This window comes from Anarhichas minor, unplaced genomic scaffold (assembly GCF_050575085.1).
Source record: "Anarhichas minor isolate MPS153535 unplaced genomic scaffold, ASM5057508v1 ptg000003l, whole genome shotgun sequence".
Classification (NCBI taxonomy): Eukaryota; Metazoa; Chordata; class Actinopteri; order Perciformes; family Anarhichadidae; genus Anarhichas; species Anarhichas minor.
This window is the reverse complement of record NW_027466449.1, coordinates 1,359,646-1,381,237: the sequence shown is the minus strand read 5'-3', so window position 1 is coordinate 1,381,237 and position 21,592 is coordinate 1,359,646. Positions and strand designations below refer to the sequence as shown.

At 39.6% G+C, this 21,592-nt stretch overlaps 2 protein-coding genes across 2 annotated transcripts; both read right to left on the bottom strand.

Moving 5' to 3' along the window:
* Positions 1 to 71: 71 nt before the first annotated feature.
* LOC142951526 (uncharacterized) lies at positions 72 to 14,903 on the bottom strand. The gene is made up of 9 exons (XM_076093130.1): positions 14,767 to 14,903; positions 13,402 to 13,510; positions 13,022 to 13,187; positions 12,386 to 12,531; positions 10,208 to 10,384; positions 2,318 to 2,434; positions 2,074 to 2,160; positions 939 to 1,086; positions 72 to 669 (listed from the first exon to the last, which is right to left on the bottom strand). The coding sequence occupies exons 1-9, from the start codon at positions 14,778 to 14,780 to the stop codon at positions 650 to 652; spliced, it is 984 nt and encodes a 327-aa protein (XP_075949245.1). The 5' UTR covers positions 14,781 to 14,903; the 3' UTR covers positions 72 to 649.
* A 1,700-nt stretch (positions 14,904 to 16,603) lies between these two features.
* Positions 16,604 to 20,765, bottom strand: LOC142948522 (uncharacterized). The gene is made up of 6 exons (XM_076090605.1): positions 20,626 to 20,765; positions 19,733 to 19,909; positions 18,172 to 18,288; positions 17,914 to 18,000; positions 17,518 to 17,665; positions 16,604 to 17,223 (listed from the first exon to the last, which is right to left on the bottom strand). Exons 1-6 carry the CDS (start codon positions 20,752 to 20,754, stop codon positions 17,105 to 17,107), a joined length of 777 nt encoding a protein of 258 aa, XP_075946720.1. The 5' UTR covers positions 20,755 to 20,765; the 3' UTR covers positions 16,604 to 17,104.
* Positions 20,766 to 21,592: the final 827 nt, after the last annotated feature.

Here is a 21,592-nt window from a genome sequence, read left to right as displayed (position 1 = left end):
GGATGTAACTCCAGTTCTGTGAGTATGTACATAGCGAAGGGAATTTTCTTATTGAGCAACGAGCCAAAACATCAATCTCGTTTTATTTTATTAACCTTAAATGAAGAAAAAAAAACAGAAAAAAAAAACACTTGTGTAACGGTACCCGCGTGCTGCAGAAGAGGTAAACATATTCCAGTGTCTCCCAAAGAAGTAGTCAAGACGATGCAGATTACAAGATTCAAGTTAGACAATTACTATTTCAAAAAGCACATTAAAGTTAGTCAACATTGGATGTAATTTACAGTAAAAAAAGATATTTTGAGATAAAAGCTGCTTTGATATGAAAGATGTTGGACAAAATCGTTGGTGTCTACGAACACCAATAGATGTTACAATACTGTAATAAAAAATAATCAAAGGCATGTTATGTAGTTTCAGTTGTAATGCTTTACATCCTGTAGATAAACCAGTGTTAGCTAGAATGAAATGTAAACGGCACATCAGTAAAAAAAAGAAAAAAAAAAAAAAAGACTTCAACCAACTGATCATTTTGGTGGAGTTGATGTTGAACAATATGAGCTCTGTATTTTTCAGCACAGTGCTAAAGCTTCTTATAAGGCCCTCTGCATGAAGCTGTGTCCTTGGTCCACAACCACCGGCTGTGATATCACTTGCTGTGGGCAAACACTGCAAACAAAAAGAAAAGTACGCCTAAATACAACATTTTGGTTGTCTGCCGCTTTCTAGCCAACAAACGTGCTCAAGGTGAGTACAGTTGGACAAAACTTAGGTTTCTCAGAATTTAGGGACGTGATCAAGACAACATAAAGAGGAGAGGGCAAGTAGTTCATGATATTTACAAATCTGTAAAGCTTAGTTAATATTCCCCTGGTCTTCTACCCAGAGTAACATTTGAAGGACTGAAACCAAGAAAAGAAAACCAATGCTATACTCACTCCTCTCCCTCAGGCCTTGTCCAAAGCTGCGCACCAGCCTGATGAGGCCCCAGAGTAAAACCACTTTAATCACCAGTGAAATCAAAGCTCCGGTGACGGCGGCTGCCTCCAGGGTGTACGAGCTGTCGTGGAACCATTTCATTACCACCTGCAGTTAAAGCAAACCACTGTTTTTCAGCAGCAATGTCATACTCGTATAACAGCTACAGATAAGATGCTTAATCGTCCCTAGTGATGGCTTCATGAAGCTTTCCATCCAATTGGTTCATTCATGGGACGAAGCTTCATGGTGCTTCATTCGCTCTACTGCGCCATCGAGTAGACAATAAATGTTAAACAGGCAGAGTGATGATAATGACACCACGGCTTTGGTGTGTGAAGCTTTGAATTGAATAAATGAATGACTGATGTTTGTGATGCCAATACATAACTTATGAACTTATTAATATGGTGTCTGTCTTTATGATACAATGGTGGGGTCAAAAGGGAAAGTGGAAACAAATTGGGGAGAGGTTTGTGATGTGAATGTGCTTGTGTTCATTTGTATTTAAAAATAACTTTTCCACAGTGCTGGGCTTCAGGCGGTTTCTTTTTTTTTGAGATTATTTCGCCTGCTTTAGAAAACACCCTTTCACAGGGCACAGATGAAGCTGGGGTACAGAGAATAGTTTGCAAAAAACCGCGCAATAAAGTCCGAAGTACACAGAATGTGACAGGGGATCCATTGCGTTTCGCTGCCCGTTATATTTCGAATCGCACGCCAGACCCGTGAACCATTTCCTGAATCAGTCACGTGGTACGGCCGGTTCGCGAGGCTTCGACCGTCGCCACATACGTCAACACAAGCCTCGATACACGCTTCACAAAAATCTTCCTGGATTACTCGACACAAACTTCGAAGCCTCGACACGAAAGGTCACATCACTAATGCGCCCTTGAGGACATTTCTACTATTTTGACGTTAAATTAAACTAAAATTTAAAATTGCCCTCAACAAAAGCTCTAGTCACTCCTGTTTGAGTAACGTTTGCTAAAAAAAATACATGGATTGATCAGGATTTGTAAAAGCCAGTCCACCTACAGATTCAGAGAAATTTAAATATTTGAAATCTGGTAAAAAATGTCAGCAGCTCACCGTGTACATCAGATAAACAAAGAAGGCTAGTTGAGGAAGGTTCTGCACCATGAAGACCCAGACTAAGACCTTGACTTCCTTTAACACCTGAAGAACAAAAAGATGTTACAACCACTAAATGCTTTTGAATTTTACCATCTGTACTCTTAATGATTTAGAATGCATCATGAATGACATTTTCGTATCAGTTAGTGGTCCCTCTGTGTGCAGTTTTACTAGTGAAGACTGGATGAAGAGCGCTCACCGCAATCGCCCCAACAGCGGCGGTCAGGCAGGCCCACCCTACTCCGACGCCCAGGATAATCCTGTTGGTAGCAGACATGGCCGGGTCCACCGCCGTGATCAGGATACAAAAACACAACTGAAACAACAACTGCATGTCATTATTGAGCTCATTTGAAGAAATACTTGTCCAAGAGTTTGGTTCTTTCACGTAGTTCTAAAATCACACACAGGCATTATTTTGTACCAACCGTGTTACAGAAAAGGCACACAGACCAGTTCCTTGAACAAAGGTAGCACCAATTGACCTGAAATTAATGCAACCACAAAACATGAGCCATCAGAAAACTAGCTCTGCAGCTTTTCTCACTGACATCACTGTTTTGACTCTGTCCTGGTTCATACCTACATGCATACATGCACTGCATACTATATTATGACATTTTTAGTAAAATACTATGCTATGGCTTTTTTTATGACAAAGAATACTGCACTATTTTTATGATTGTGTTTTAATATACTACACTACACTATTACTTTTTATGAATCTTTTCGACATATATGACTGACTTTTTTGATATACTATACTATGATTTTTAAAAACTTTTTCGACATAATATATTATGTTATATTATGGCTATACTATGACCTTTCCAGATGCTATACTATCACTTTTTTATGACATATTTTGACATACTATATATTGACGTATTTCGACATACTATACTATGACGTTTTTCAACATGCGATACTATGACGTTTTTCGACATGCTATACTATGACGTTTTTATGACTTTTCGACATGCTATACTATGACTTTTTTCGACATGCGATACTATGACGTTTTTCGACATGCGATACTATGACGTTTTTCGACATGCGATACTATGACGTTTTTATGACTTCGACATGCTATACTATGACGTTTTTATGACTTCGACATGCTATACTATGACGTTTTTATGACTTCTCGACATGCTATACTATGACGTGTTTATGACTTCGACATGCTATACTATGACTTTTTTCGACATGCTATACTATGACGTTTTTCGACATGCGATACTATGACGTTTTTCGACATGCTATACTATGACTTTTTTATGACTTCGACATGCTATACTATGACTTTTTTCGACATGCTATACTATGACGTTTTTCGACATGCGATACTATGACGTTTTTCGACATGCGATACTATGACGTTTTTATGACTTCGACATGCTATACTATGACGTTTTTATGACTTCGACATGCTATACTATGACGTTTTTATGACTTCTCGACATGCTATACTATGACGTGTTTATGACTTCGACATGCTATACTATGACTTTTTTCGACATGCTATACTATGACGTTTTTCGACATGCGATACTATGACGTTTTTCGACATGCTATACTATGACTTTTTTCGACATGCTATACTATGACGTTTTTCGACATGCGATACTATGACGTTTTTCGACATGCTATACTTTGACTTTTTTATGACTTCGACATGCTATACTATGACTTTTTTCGACATGCTATACTATGACGTTTTTCGACATGCGATACTATGACGTTTTTCGACATGCTATACTATGACTTTTTTCGACATGCTATACTATGACGTTTTTCGACATACTATACTATGACGTTTTTCGACATGCGATACTATGACGTTTTTCGACATGCTATACTATGACGTTTTTATGACTTTTCAACATGCTATACTATGACGTTTTTATGACTTCGACATGCTATACTATGACTTTTTTCGACATGCTATACTATGACGTTTTTCGACATGCGATACTATGACGTTTTTCGACATGCGATACTATGACTTTTTTCGATATGCGATACTATGACTTTTTTCGACATGCTATACTATGACGTTTTTATGACTTTTCAACATGCTATACTATGACGTTTTTATGACTTTTCAACATGCTATACTATGACGTTTTTCAACATGCGATACTATGACGTTCTTATGACTTCGAAATGCTATACTATGACGTTTTTATGACTTTTCGACATGCTATACTATGACGTTTTTATGACTTTTCGACATACTATACTATGATGTTTTTATGACTTCGACATGTTATACTATGACGTTTTTATGACTTCGAAATGCTATACTATGACGTTTTTATGACTTCGAAATGCTATACTATGACGTTTTTATGACTTTTCGACATGCTATACTATGACGTTTTTATGACTTTTCGACATACTATACTATGATGTTTTTATGACTTCGACATGCTATACTATGACGTTTTTCGACATACTATACTATGACGTTTTTCGACATGCGATACTATGACGTTTTTCGACATGCTATACTATGACGTTTTTATGACTTTTCAACATGCTATACTATGACGTTTTTATGACTTCGACATGCTATACTATGACTTTTTTCGACATGCTATACTATGACGTTTTTCGACATGCGATACTATGACGTTTTTCGACATGCGATACTATGACTTTTTTCGATATGCGATACTATGACTTTTTTCGACATGCTATACTATGACGTTTTTATGACTTTTCAACATGCTATACTATGACGTTTTTATGACTTTTCAACATGCTATACTATGACGTTTTTCAACATGCGATACTATGACGTTCTTATGACTTCGAAATGCTATACTATGACGTTTTTATGACTTTTCGAAATGCTATACTATGACGTTTTTATGACTTTTCGACATGCTATACTATGACGTTTTTATGACTTTTCGACATACTATACTATGATGTTTTTATGACTTCGACATGTTATACTATGACGTTTTTATGACTTCGACATGCTATACTATGACTTTTTTATGACTTTTCGACATGCGATACTATGACGTTTTTCGACATGCGATACTATGACGTTTTCGACATGCGATACTATGACGTTTTCGACATGCGATACTATGACTTTTTTCGACATGCGATACTGTGACTTTTTTCGACATGCGATACTGTGACTTTTTTCGACATGCGATACTGTGACTTTTTACGACATGCGATACTGTGACTTTTTACGACATGCGATACTGTGACTTTTTTCGACATGCGATACTGTGACTTTTTTCGACATGCGATACTGTGACTTTTTTCGACATGCGATACTGTGACTTTTTTCGACATGCGATACTGTGACTTTTTTCGACATGCGATACTGTGACTTTTTTCGACATGCGATACTGTGACTTTTTTCGACATGCGATACTGTGACTTTTTTCGACATGCGATACTGTGACTTTTTTCGACATGCGATACTGTGACTTTTTTCGACATGCGATACTATGACTTTTTTCGACATGCGATACTGTGACTTTTTTCGACATGCGATACTGTGACTTTTTTCGACATGCGATACTGTGACTTTTTTCGACATGCGATACTGTGACTTTTCGACATGCTATACCATGTGAATCAGAATCAGCTTTATTGACCAGGTGTGAGTACACATATCATACCACTGGAATAAATATTGAATGACTAACGTACCAGGTTGCTATTTATACATCAGATAGGTGGATGTGTACAACATATGTATGTACACATCAGTTTACAGTATATACAGCACCTTAGTGTATAGGCCTATTTGACAATTATATGTACATGGTACAAAAAACTATCTATTTAAACAACTAAATTTAAAATAAAGTATAATTTAACTGATGAGTGACGACCTGTGGGAACAAACTGTTCCTGTGTCCGGTTGTTTTGGGGAACAGTGCTCTTAAACCCCCTACCAGAGGGGGAAAGTTGGGACATGTTGGGTCCAGGGTGTGATGGATCTGCAGTGATGCAAACAGCCCTTTTCTTGACTCTGTAGGTGTATAAGTCCTGAATAGAGATCAGGAATGTAACAGTTCTGGTGTGCAGTCGTTGGTGTAGAAGGAGAAGAACAGTGGGGAAAGCTCACATCCCTGGGAGGAGCCGGTACTGATAATCTGGGAGCTGGATGTCATCCTCCCCAACTTTACCTGCTACATCCGGTCTGTCAAAAAAATTGTGATCCATTACAAGTGGGGGCTGGCACAGTAAACTTGGTGAGTTTGGAGAGGAGGACTTCTGAGATTACGATGTTGAACGCCGAGCTTAAGTCCACAAACAGGATCCTTGCATATGTTCCTGGGGAGCCCAGTTGTTGAAGGATGTAGTGCAGTCCCATTGACTGCATCATCCACTGAGCTGTGAGCCGGGTGGGCAAACTACAGGGTGTCCAGCAGGGGTCCTGTGACGTCCTTCAGGTGGGCCAACATCAGTCTCTCAAAGAATGTTTTATGACCACAGACGTCAGGGTGACGGGCCTGTCGTCATTTAATCCTGTGATAATCGAGGTTTGATTTCGACTCACAACCCTTTTCCTCATGTCATCCACTCTCACACCCCCTTCTCTGTCAGTCAGTCTCCAGCTGCTCTACTAAAGACCATAAAAGTCTTAAATAAACAGACAAAAAGCCAAGCAAATGGGAGCAGAAAGGGTAAGCATGCAGTGACTAGGTATCATATTTGGGCCAAATTAAATGTTTGGACTCATCACAGTCCTGCAAAAGCCAGAGAGATTTTCTTTTGTCAGCATTTGATTCATTGATTGTTGTCAGGATGTAAAGAGAATTTCAACAAATATAAAAATGTTTCTGAAAACATTACGAACCCTAGCTTTAATATTAATATCCCAAACATTTATCTGAAAGAAGATGGTTTTAACTGGGGAAAGTGCTGATCCATTGAGATTTGTGAATATAAAAAAACAAGCATTGTGAAATTAGATTTTTCCAGCAAAGGAGATATATAGGAAGTATATTACAGTGACGGTAGCATTTAGGTTAATTATACAGGAACATGAGGGCTTTATATACAGATTGTACAGGCTTGAATATTGTATCTGTGATTAAGGGACCAAGAGGTTAAACAGTTATATGCGAGGAAATCATGGCACGGAAACCAATCTTAGCAGTTTCAAAACAATCTAAAATTATTACGTTGAATTTTGTTTTTGCAACATCTTGCTGAACTTATTGAAGCACAGAGTTGAGTCTAACGTGACACCGAGGTATTTTAAACTGGAAACCACTTGTAGCTACTCACCTGATACATAAACAATGTTGTTGAGGAGCATCACTTGCTCTCTCTGTTGACTGTATTCTTACATTAAGATGAACGCAAGAATCTGCAAGTCACTTTGCGACAGCCTCCATTAACCATCAAGTTCATAGTTTATATTTTTATATCATTCGCGTATATTTGGACGTCAGCTCAAAAACATGCTGAAGGCAGATATTGATGTACAAGCTAAGAAGGACCAGACATAAAATAAAACTGTCAATGACATCATATCCACCGGATCGTCACACACTGATTTCTGTTTGAGGTAGCATTTGAAGCTGCAGAAGAAAAATAAAATGACATTTTTGTAAGGAGGATGTTGTGATAACCTGTGTCAAGGGCTTTTCTTACGCTAAGATACACCTCACAGACTGTGCTTTCAGGCATTTATAAGCTGCTATAGTGTTACCCTTTGCTTCACCTATAAAATAAAAATTGAAGCTTTTAATTTTCAAAAGTATTTAGTGACCATGATCCTCAACATAAATGTTTGATTGTCAGCATTTCACTTGAATTTAATTGCCGTTTTAAGAACACTCTTCTGTTCCTTCATTTAAATCCAATTTACGAGCAATGAGGTGAAGTCAAGATCTGAGTCATTATAAGGCTTAATTGTCCTCTCTGGTGTGTTGCTACATACAGTACAAGGTCACTTTATAGGTTTCCTGTCTGCTTTATTTTCCCCCAGTTCATGTTAAAAATCACCAAATATAATAACTTTTCTATCAAAATGACATTGCCTTAGCAAGTCTTTAAAATGCTCAAACTAGATCATTTTAGCAGAGGGTGGCTGGTAAATTCCAATAATGACCTATGAAAAAGCAACTTGACATGGGCCGCTGGTAGCACAGGGTAAACACCATCCCAACATAACTTACAGTGTGAAATATATGAGGGTTCTTTAACGTTGCAACTGCTGGGTTTTTAGGTGGTCTTTATCCAGTGTAGTAATATATAGTATTTACCAACTGACTTGTGGTCAGGTTTTTTTTATTTTTCAAGGATCATTAATTGTCATTACGCAACACACGGATGGGCTTTTTGTGGGCTTGATGGAGAGATACTGGGCAACACTCACTGGCACTGACTGTTGAAGGTTTCCCAATTTCATGCAGATTCCACACATTGCCAGCAGCTGCTCCCGTTAGCCCCCCACTCCCCAGTTAGATCCACACCTAGCCAGCACTAGTCCCTGGCAGCCGCCTTCTCCACTATGTAGTATGCCTGTTGCCAGACCAGTAACACCCTGGTCCCTTTAGTGACAAGCAGATGTGTTTTCCTCCCCAAGAGTTGGTCAAATGTAACTCGAACAGGTAACAGGAGCGAGGTTAGTTAGTGTGTTCTTGGCCTGGTTGTACAAGATTCAAGTTTCTGTCGGCTTCACCTTTGGCCCCGACAAAGCTGCCTTAGTGTTGCTGTAAACCAGGGTTTATTGCTGTTTTCGTGAGCGCACACACATTTCTTCACAAACACTGTTGTAAAATGTCACAATGTCAATGAGTTCATCCAGATCTGTAGCTGCAACATCACAAACACACTAACCAGTGCAGTCAAAGCAGGCCTTTAACTCCAGCTTTGCCTCCCTGGTGTATCTGGTCAGTCTGGACCACAGGTTGAGCAGATTTGAATTTCTGCCAGCAAGTTGGGAGAGGATGACCCAGCCAATGATCAGAGAGTCCCAAGGCTGCACGGGGATCAGAGCAATAAGTGTCCTTTACCGTAGTGTGTAATGATCCGGCGTGTAATTATCACTGGTGGGACATTGAATCTGTTGTCCGTATTCATGAAGTTCTTTGCTGAGGTTTGCTCTGTTAAAATTAGCTAGAACAATGAGAGAGGAGTCTGGGTTTTTTCCTCCATGTTATTAATTTGTCCAACCAGGTGTTGCAAAGCCTCGCTGACACACGCCTCAGGTGGGGTACAAACACCGACCAGAACAAACGAGAACTGCTGCGGTGCATAAAATGGTTTGCCGTTTATGAAAATAGTCTCCAGGGGAAGACTGCATGTTCTGAGACACCCCTATGCTTTCTCCGATAGCTTCTTTACACTGTCGCAGTTTAACAAGTGCTCTGGCCTGTTTCCATCTGTGTCTCCTGCTCATCTGGCAGAGAGCTGCTGCTCCTTTAACCTAAAACTTACTGGTTGGAAAAGGTTTGACAAGCTATTTGTCGGATGTCCCAGGTCAAGGAGGGATAGCTTTAAAAATATATATATATTTTAAAAAGGTACTGAAGAGTGCAACACAGATGCTGCAATCCACGGCACCATACTATAAGCTTACTTTTATGATCATAAACAATTGCTTTTTTCCATACTATACGGTCACTTTTTATGAAATTGTTTATGTTACTATAATATATATATATTCTTAAATGAAATTGTTAAAGCTATACTATGACTTGTTTATGACACAGTATGCAGTGCCCGTTCAAAGCGGGCCCATTTCTCGGCCCCAGAAAGTGCTGCGTGCACCATTCTTGAGAACTGCTCATCGCTCTTTTACTCCAGGAAAATGAAGAAGAGTTCGGTTGTAACGTCATGCAGCAGCAGACGTGAACTGCATTCCATGAGCCGCTGCCTGTAAAGACCCGCTGCAAACGACATGCTGGACTCGCAGAGTCCTGAAGCCCGCCCCCCGCTGCTGCACAGCTCGCTTACTTATTTCAATTATCACACACACACACACACACACACACACACACCTGATGACGGTAAAAAAAAAAAAAAAGTCATATCATCCGCACTGCGGAGGCTGTCTATCACATTTCTGTAAAGAGGAATGCACATGAACCTGAGCCTGAAGGTCAAAGGTCACCATGGAGAAACACAGGTTCAGCAGGAAGTATTGCTCCTGGAAGCTGTCCAAGGCCCCGCCCACACGGAACGCCATCATGTTGGGCCTCTGGATGAGCAGCAAGGTGCAGAAGACCTGGATCACGCCGAAACACATGATGCACACGAAGCGAACCTGCGACACAAACAGATCACAGCTGGTTCATCTATTTTGGTTGATTCTTAATTACATATAGAAAACATCCTTTATGCAATTGGGATAATACTTAACACTAATACATTTGAGTCTGGATCAAAGTGATGGACCGACCGACGGACCAAATGCCATCCATAGAAAAGATGACATGTTAAGGTTTCCTGCAGTGTGGTGAAGCCTGAGTAATACTATTCAGGGCGGGGGTCAGTAACTAACTATTAGGGGTGGGGAAAAAAATCGATACAGCATAGTATCGATCTTTTATTATATAAACTATAAAAACAAATAAAAAAAAAATTTCAAATCAATTACTTTTTCAGTCCACTAGATGGTGCTGAGTTATTGTCTGGTGAGGTTAGCAAAGGTCCCGGGTCAGCGTGATTGGTAGGAAGTTGGTTAAAACAAAGAGAGACATCTGGCCTCACAACCGGGTTAAATCTGCCAACAGTAGCCAGGCTCATGGGGAGAGTGCAGCGCATAACTGGCTCTCTGCCCTCGACGTCCACGCATCGCAAGTTATATAACTCTTATATCCTACTTATATAAGTTATAGTTCATATACTGAGTCCACACGTTTGCATTTAGTTAAGTTGGACTATGTAGTAATACAAACAGTTGAGTTTGTCAGGTTCATGCAACATTTATGACATTGTTGGTCAGTCTGTCTGCTTGACAATCCTATTTTGCTGCAATAAAAATGATTGAAGTGAGATGAACAGACTGACAACTTTATCTTATTAGATAAAACATGTTGACACAGTTTTCCTTTGGGGACATAATTTGAAGTTGAAAAAGTAATAAATCGCAATATAGGCCTATGGTATCGCAATACTCAGAATATCGCAGTATCGTGATAATATCGTATCCTAAGTATTGTGATAATATCGTATCGCGGGATCTCTGGTGATTCCCACCCCTACTAACTATGCGAGTCGACAGGTCACTAATCAGCAAACCAGGAGAAACTTGCAAAGAACAATGAGTTGACAGTGATATTCTCCCATCTGTACAAGCCATTAGCAGTTTCTCACAAGCTACCATCAGTTTACTCTCACAAAATCAAGGCAATGACAAAAGGTAGATAATTCAGCACCAGCAAACATCAACTAACAGCGATACTATCCATCCAGAGATATAAAGAGTAACACAAGTAGACCACACACACGATGAAGGCTATGAGGATCTGCTGTTATTCACCCTCATCATTAATAAAGTGAGATTATTAGCAGCAACTAGTATAAAACCGATTGCATCTTAATCTTTAAACAGTGTTCTTAATGTTGACAAGTTCAGTTCCACTAATCATGATGTGTGCTGAAGTAATTAAGCTTCACTAGCAGTAGCAACTGATTGTAAGTGCATGTGCCCTGGGTTTTGCCTCTCAGGCCAAACGCCCAAGCTACCACAGTGTGGTCGAGTCTACATGGTCTGTTCACTGATCAGGGTCTGGTGTTTTAAATAGAAGTCAATGGTGTTGACAACTGGTTACAGCTGCAACTGAAAAAGGAAAAACAAAACACCCTGATGTATACGGCTGTCCCACTGTCCCCCCTATTATATATCAAACTGTTCAAGTCCAGAGGGAGTTTAAACTCATCTTTAGGACAAAGTGACAGCCATTAATACAATGCCTTACATTTGATCTTGAATGTTGATGGGCTTAAAATGTTTTGTAATAATGCGTCTATATATTCTTTTTAATTATCTCTAAGAAGAAGACGCAGATTTGAATGATTTAGGAATTAGAAGACCAATTGTAAATTTAATCAACAAATGTTTTAAGTATTTATTTTCCCTTTCTCAAATGTTATTCTGTATTTCACGTCTTAATGTCCGTCTTATTTTTTATATATTGGGGCCATGACTATGCGTTCTCATTTAAACATGTTATATTGTGGATTCTAGATTGTTTTGTAACTCCATACATCAGTCAAATGATTAAGAAAGTAGGTCATGAAAACATTTCAGTCTGCGACCTACCAGCAGCTCCTGCTTGAAGTGTGATCCCAGCACAGAGAAGTTGACCACCGATCGAACCATAACCAATACCACGCTGAGTACAAACACCACCAGCTCCTGTCTATTCTCCTGCAACACGCCCCGGCTGATGTAGTAGACGCAGAACACTGCATGCATGGGACAGACCGTACAACACTCACATACGGCACGAGTCACAGCATTACAATAATGTTTTCTTCATAAAGCTGCACTTTCATTTGTTGCACTTTTATACTCTGTATATCTGAATGTAAAGCCATTATGATACAGTGTTCATTCATGTTTTATACTAATTATGGTCCCGATAGTGGAAGTGCATTGGTTCCATTTGCTATATTCTTATGTTGAATAAAGGGCGGCAGGTGATACATATTAACTATTTATTTATCTTGATCGTTTTTCTTTACCATTTAGTGTATTAACTTTCTATATGTAACATAATAAAAAAAGGATTATAAACTACCAAAGCTGTATTTGAAGTTTTCTTAACTTAATCTGATCAGCAGGAAAAGAAAGGTATTCATTTCTAATAATATATTGCATTAACTTGATACTGTATATATATATATATATATATATATATATATGGCTTTCTTGTGATGGAGTCATTGTACTCACCTAATCCAACCAACTGGATGAGCGATACAGTGATGTTGTCGTCCTCAGACGAGTCACCCTGCTTGTAGATGCTGGACACCGTTAGGCCGAGCAGCACCAGCAGAGACGCTACGGTGAAGCAGAAGTAGAGCTTGAGCAGACAGGACAGCTCTGACCAGGACTTTATCTACAAGAGGGTGGAGATGGAGAGGTCAAAGAATGTGAAACAACAAAGTTTGAATTGACTTTAATGATTATTTAGATGAGATTTATACCCATCTTTACACCCACACAATTTGTTTCAGTTTCCCTCCATTTCATTACACTTAAAATAAAACTTGACCCCCCCTACTTTCAGAACTACTCATGTTTTTAGCTTCTTTTCTGCTGCAGCAGCTCACCGGTCCACATGGTGTCGCGACCAATTCCTGGTGTCTGGGCCTCAGGTTTGGAGACAGAAGATCTGGGCCTTCCTGGGGTTGCACAGACATCCGGTTGCCCAACAAAGGACTGCAGTGTAAAAAAAAAAAATAATTACACAGAGGTTCACGTTGGGTAAACAGAAGAGCAGTCCAGTAGAAAGCAGAGGTATCCAAAGATCACAAGAAGCAAGGTATAGAGGAAAAACGGCTGGCACACTTGACATATAAACGACACAAACAAAGGGAGCGCAAAGACCAAATACACCATAGAAAGAGTAATGAGGGACAGGTGAAACCAATCAGGGCGGGCTAGGTAATCACACAGGCAGGCAGAAACACACAAGGACAAGTAGCGAAGCTACCTGAAACCAGAAACAAGGTGAGTACTTCAAAAGAAAACGAAGCAAAACATCAATAAACGTTGTGTCTGCAGCACACAAGGATTTCAAGTACTATTCGGAAAGTCCACACTGCTGACCGTCCCGGTGTCTTTAGGAGGGCCTGACCGAGCACACGGGGGGCCACAACATCGAAGGTTTAGTCAGGAGAATCCTGAAAGTGATCCTGGTGTGAAACCAGAGGGAATGTGGTTCTACCTGAGAGTCAGCTTTCCCATTAATGATTTATATAGTCATGTGAACAGTAATTAATGACAGACCCATGCCTGAGCATGTCGTCTGCAGCAGGTCTTTACAGGCATGGAATGCAGTTCACGTTTGCTGCTACATGACTTTAGAACCAAACTCTTCTTCATTTTCCTAGAGTAAAGTTTGCAAAGTTTGTAAACGAAGTCAATTCACCAAAGTGCTTCATGAAGCAGCACTTTTATAAACCGCTTTGAGGGATTAATCACAATAACGTGTTTTTTTTTTGTGTAGGACCAAATTGAAAATATTACAAAAATAAATATGTGAATGAAATGGACAAACATATATAAATTAGTTTTTTTGAAAGTTTAAAAGTAACTAAATAACATGATGAATGGCTACAAATCTATTAAATTCAAGCAGGAACACCATCAATCTGTATTTGTGTACTTTTCTATACGAGTTTTAGCCCGTGTTAGGTTTCAACCTCAAAGTCAACAGATGAACCACAGACATTAATACACGCTTTATATAAAGCCTGCACGATTCAGTGAGTTCACATCATCCGTTGTTTGATTAAACGTTATGAAGGGTGTGGCGGGTTGGAGTGCCAATAAACATCAACTAACTGCCACTACTGTTACCAGATATCTTAACAGAGTTTGCCATCACATTTCCTCGTGACGGGAAACGACAGAAGAGAGAGAAACATGAACCGCAACAGTTTATAAATAACTATTCAAACTTCTCTACGGACCTTGTCTCGTCCATTTCGTTGTCAGCCTGTAGGAGCCGGATCTAACATTCCTTTTGCTGAAAAATAACAGAATTTTAGTTTCACATTTGACACAAAAAAAAAATGTAAACAAGAGCCCGTTGTGTCACGAGTTCTTCTTCTGCTGCTTTATATTTGGCTGCATGACGGCTGCTGCCCCCTGGAGGACAGAGATGCTTTCTTTGGCTAGTGGAGTGATTGTTACTTAATTCCTTGTGACTTGTGATATTTTGTATGTTTATTTGACTAAATCAATTACTCCTTATTAAACATGCTGCTGTTAAGTGGAGGGGTGAGCGAAGGGGTATTCAGTTGCTTGCAATCTGCAACTTCACCGCTAGATGCCACTAAATCCTACAAGTGGACCTTAACTTTGACGCAATGGATTCACTGAAATGTGCAAAGCGAACGGCCAGGCCGGTAAAAGGAACCTCGCAGCGTCTCTCACACCCCCGAAAACGATTGCAGCAAAATTCCAAATCTGAATCTGCAACATAACTTGCAACATTTCTCTGGAAGATAAATGTTCAATGTTTTCCTCTGAAGTAGAAGTACACAGTATGTATACAGATGAGTTGCATATATTTAATGTGCTTTTAAAGGGCTTTTTGTTATTTACAAATGATACAATGAGTTTGAATCGTGACATTATTCAATATTTTTCTTATCTAAACATCATAATAAATATATAACTGTTTTGGGCCCTTTTAGTTGGGCCCCCCTCAGGCCCAGGGTTCCTACCTTGCCCAGCAGTCCACCCCCTGGTGTTTTTTCCTGAGTGTATTTCACTGATGTTTCTGACCAGGAGTAGCTGTGGGTCGTGATGCAACAGCTGTGTGTCATGGCAGGTGTATTGCTTAGGACCCATAGAAGCGCAGTGGTCAGTGGGAAGTTGTTTGTATGAGCGGTTCTCGAGGAAGCTGCAAGCAGCAACACCACAGGCCAAGCATTAGGCCCATTCTGAAGAGGCATGTTTTGAATGGACACCGCACTATTCAGGACAAATGCTACCAACATGGAAGCTAACAGTAGCCTACCTGTATTCAACTCATAATAATCTCTTAGTTATCTAATAATACATTTGAATGAATTCCAATAATGTGACGCTTGAATAAGATGTATTTTGTAAAGTCAATATGTTTATTAATCCGTTTACAATGCATCATTGCTGAAAATAAATCTATTTGATACTTTCTTTACATTAATAAGCGCTATAATTAATTATTTTTGTCGACCAATAAGTCTGGCTCTAATTTTTCAAAAGCTTGTAATACATCAGAAGGATTTGTAGAACAGTCAAATACTTATACATTCAAAATGCTTTCCAGGACAACTTGAAATCTCTAATAATGTCTCAAAACCGATGATGGAAAAGGATGCGGTTTGTTTCCAGTGTTGGTGAACTGTTGAGCCTCACTGAACCCCAGTTCTGCAAAAGAAAAAGTCTTTTACTTCTATTTTCTATGAAGCATTGTCATCGCTCTCTCAAAGTGCATTTCACTTTTGTAACTCTTGACTTTTATATTTATGTATGTTTGTTTTTAATATGAATCTTGCTATTTTTTTTCCCCAGAGCACTTTAATAAACAGAGAAAATGTAACTAGGGAGTGTGTATCCTCCTGTTTAATCATCATGCTTCACTCCTGAAACCAGTCCTTGGGTTCATGTTTGCTTTAAATCATGGAAATGTGGTGGAATATGTCGTACAATATCCACTAAAAAGAGAAAAAACTAGTAACCTGGATGTAACTCCAGTTCTGTGAGTATGTACATAGCGAAGGGAATTTACATCCAAATAACTTATTGAGCAACAAGCCAAAACATCAATCTTGTTTTATTATTTTATTAAGAACCTTAAATGGAAAAAAACAACATTCTTGTAACAGTACTCGCGTGCTGCAGAAAGAGGTAAAAATATTCCAGTGTCTCCCAAAGAAGTAGTCAAGACGATGCAGATTACAAGATTCAACTGAGTTACTATTTCAAAAAGCAAATTTGGATGTTGACTGACTTTTTTACAGTAAAAAAAGACATTTCAAGATAAAAGCTGCTTTGATATCAAACATGTTTGACAAAATCGTTGGTGTCTACAAACGCCAATAGATGCAACACGTTACAATACTGTAATGAAAGGCAGGTCATGTAGATCCAGTTGTAATGCTTTACATCCTGTAGATAGGCCTACTGACAAACCAGTGTTGGCTAAAATGAAATAAAAACTAACGTAAACAGCACATCAGTAAAAAAAAAAGAAAGACGTCAACCGACTGATCATTTTGGTGGAGTTGACGTTGAAGAACAATATGAGCTCCGTATTTATCAGCAAAGTGCTAAAGCTTCTTCGAAGGCCCTCTGCATGAAGCTGTGTCCTTGGTCCACAACCACCGGCTGTGATATCACTTGCTGTGATATCACTTGCTGTGTGCAAGAAGAAAACACTGCAAAAAAAGAAAGTACGGCTAAATACAAAATGTTCGTGTTCTGCTGCTTTCTAGCCAACAAGGTGAGTACAGTTGGGCAAAACTTAGGTTTCTCAGAATTTAGGGACGTGATCAAGACAACATAAAGAGGAGAGGGCAAGTAGTTCATGATATTTACAAATCTGTAACGCAAATATTATTACTTAGTTAATATTCCCCTGGTGTAAGATTTGTTTTGTCTTCTGCCCGGACTAGCGTTTGAAGAACTGAAACCAAGAAAATAAAAACAATGACATCTGACGGTATACTCACTCCTCTCCCTCAGGCCTTGTCCAAAGCTGCGCACCAGCCTGATGAGGCCCCAGAGTAAAACCACTTTAGTCACCAGTGAATGCAAAGCTCCGGTGACGGCGGCTGCCTCCAGGGTGTACGTGCCGTCGTGGAAGCATGTCATTCCCACCTGTAGTTAAAGCAAACCACTGTTTTTCAGCAGTAATCCAGCAATGTCATACTCGTATAACAGCTACAGATAAGATGCTTGTCCCCAACAAATGTGCTAGTCACTCCTGTTTGAGTAACGTTTCCTAAAAAATACATGGATGGATCAGTATTGCATGGATCAGTGTTTGTAAAAGCCAGCCCACCTACAGATTCAGAGAAATTGAAATATTGAATATTGAAATCTGGTAAAAAATGTCAGCAGCTCACCGTGTACATCAGATAAACAAAGAAGGCTAGTTGAGGAAGGTTCTGCACCATGAAGACCCAGACTAAGACCTTGACTTCCTTTAAAACCTGAAGAACAAAAAGATGTTACAACCACTAAATGCTTGTGAATTTTACCATCTGTACTCTTAATGATTTAGAATGCATCATGTTTGATGTTTTATTATCAGTTAGTGGCAGAGTTAGTCCCTCTGCGTGAACAGCAGTTTTACTAGTGAAGACTGGATGAAGAGCGCTCACCGCAATCGCCCCAACAGCGGCGGTCAGGCAGGCCCACACCACTCCGACGCCCAGGATAATCCTGTTGGTAGCAGACATGGCCGGGTCCACCGCCGTGATCAGGATACAAAGACACAACTGAAACAACAACTGCATGTCATTATTGAGCTCATTTGAAGAAATACTTGTCCAAGAGTTTGGTTCTTTCATGTAGTTCTAAAATCATAGGACATACTATACTGACTTTTTATGTTACTATAATATTATGTTTTTGTTTTTTTAAATGAAATTGTTAATGACACACTATGACTTGTTTATGACACTAGTGCAGTACCCGTTCGGAGCAGGCCAATTTCTTAGCCCCAGAAAGTGCTGCGTGCACCATTCTTGAGAACTGCTCATCGCTCTTTCACTCCAGGAAAATGAAGAAGAGTTCGGTTGTAACGTCATGCAGCAGCAAACCTTCACCTGCCTGAAAAGACCCGCTGCGGACGACATGCTGGACTCAATGCGCAGAGTCCTGAATTCCACCCCCCGCTGCTGCACAGTTCGCTTACTTATTTCGATTTTTTTATTATATATATATATATATATATATATATATATATATATATATATAAACATAGCACAAAAAGTAAGGAAATTTGTGTTTGGTATATAATTTCTTTGTTGTAACAATGCTTCTTGGCAATAAATCTTATACCGTTGGAAAGTCTGTTTATTTCCCTTTTAAATGGTGCCACAATTATAAGGAGCATGCATTTGTGGGATGAGCAGCAGAGCTGAGTATGTGGGCTGCGCCCATGAAAAATTTACCAAACCTTCTCTGCCAATGCCAACAGAGCGGGGTTTATCAGAGACTACCTCCAGAATTTGGGAGTGGAGAGGATGGAATGGCCTGCCAGCAGTCCTGACCTCAACCCCGTTGAACACTTGTGGGATCAGCTTGGGCATGCTGTTCGTGCCAGAGTCACCAACACAACCACGTTGGCTGACTTGCGATAAGTGCTTTTTGAAGAATGGGATGCCATCCCACAGCAGTGTGTGACCAGGCTGGTGACCAGCATGAGGAGGAGGTGCCAGGCTGTTATGGCTGTGTACGGTTCTTCCACACGCTACTGAGGCTCCTGTTTGTTAAATGAATAAATTGTTAAATTGCCAATATGTCTTGTTTCTTCAGACTTCAATCATCCAATCCACCAAACAAGAGTCAATGGCAGAATAAGCTGTTTGGCATTGGCAGAGATGATTTGGCAAATTTTTCATGGGCGCAACCTCGGCTCTGCTGCTCATCCCACAAATGCATGTTCCTTACAAATGTGGCACCCTTTAAAAGAGAAATAAACAGGCTTTCCAACGGAAAGCCTGTTTATTTCAAGCCTGTTTATTGGCAATAAGATTTATTGCCAAGAAGCATTGTTACAGCAAAGAAATAATCTACCAAACCCTAATTTCCTTACTTTTTGTGCTATGTTTATATCTCTGTAAATAGTTATGCACCTAATGAGGGTAAAAAAAAGTCATATCATCCGCACTGCGGAGGCTGTCTATCACATTTCTGTAAAGAGGAATGCACATGAACCTGAGCCTGAAGGTCAAAGGTCACCATGGAGAAACACAGGTTCAGCAGGAAGTATTGCTTCTGGAGGCTGTCCAAGGCCCCGCCCACACGGAACTCCATTATGATGGGCCTCAGGATGAGCAGCAAGGTGGTGAAGACATTGATCAGGCCGAAAAGCATGATGCACACAAAACGAGCCTGCGACACAAACAGATCACAGCTGGTTCATCTATTTTGGTTGATTCTTAATCACATATAGAAAACATCCTTTATGCAATTGGGATAATACTTAACACTAATACATTTGAGTCTGGATCAAAGTGATGGACTGACCGACCGACGGACCATAGAAAAAATGACATGTTAAGGTTTCCTGCAGTGTGGTGAAGACTGAGTAATATTATTCAGGGTGGGGGTCAGTAACTAACTATGCGAGTCGACAGGTCACTAATCAGCAAACCATTTACTAAACAGGAGAAACTTGCAAAGAACAATGACTTGACTGATATTCTCTCATCTGTACAAGCCATTATCGGTTTCTCACAAGCTACCATCAGTTCACTTTCACAAAATGATAAAGGTAGATAATTCAGCATCAGCAAACATCAACTAACAGCGATACTATGCAACCAGAGATATAAAGAGTAACACAACGAGACGTGACTGATATCCACACAACAGAACTGACATCGAGTGCTGGAACAATGACTCCTTTCAACAGGATGAATGTTATCAAATGTTATTCTGTATTTCACGTCTTAATGTCCGTCTTATTTTTTATATATTGGGGCCATGACTATGCGTTCTCATTTAAACATGTTATATTGTGGATTCTAGATTGTTTTGTAAATCCTCAAGTAAAATCAATACATCAGTCAAATGAATAAGAAAGTACATTTCAGTCTGCGACCTACCAGCAGCTCCTGCTTGAACTGTGATCCCAGCACAGAGAAGTTGACCACCGATCGAACCATAACCAACACCATGCTGAGTACAAACACCAGCAGCTCCCATCTATTCTCCTGCAACACGCCCCGGATCATGTAGCAGACGCAGAACACTGCATGCATGGGACAGACCACACAATGATTACATACGGCACGAGTCACAGCATTACAATGTTTTTTCCAACATTTGCTATATTCTTATGTTGGATGAAGAGCGGCAGGTGATAAATATTAACTATTTATTTATCTTGATCGTTTTTCTTTACAATTTAGTGTATATAATTTCAATATGTAACATAATAATTAAAAAAAGATTATAAACTACAAAAGCCCAAAGTTGTATTTAAAGTTTTCTTAACTTAATCTGATCGGCAGGAAAAGAAAGGTATTCATTTCAAATGAAATATTGCATTAACTTGATACTCAGTGTTAGCTGTTAGGTTCCTAAAGACAATATATGACTTTCTTCCTTGTGATGGAGTCATTGTACTCACATAATTCAACCAACTGGATGAGAGATACAGTGAAGTTTTCCTCCTCAGACACGTCACCCATGCGCTCATGGTAGATGCTGGACACCGTTAGGCCGAGCAGCAGCAGCAGAGACGCTATGGTGAAGCAGAAGTAGAGCTTGAGCAGACAGGACAGCTCTGACCAGGACTTTATCTACAAGAGGGTGGAGATGGAGAGGTCAAAGAATGTGAAACAACAAAGTTTTAATTTTATTTAATGATTATTTAGATGAGATTTGAACCCATCATTACACCCACACAATTTGTTTCAGTTTCCCTCCATTTCATTACACTTAAAATAAAACCTGTCCCCTACTACTCATGTTGTAGCTTCTTTTATGTTGCAGCAGCTCACCGGTCCACATATTGTTGCGACCAATTCCTGGTGTCTGGGCCTCAGGTTTGGAGGCAGAGGATCTGGG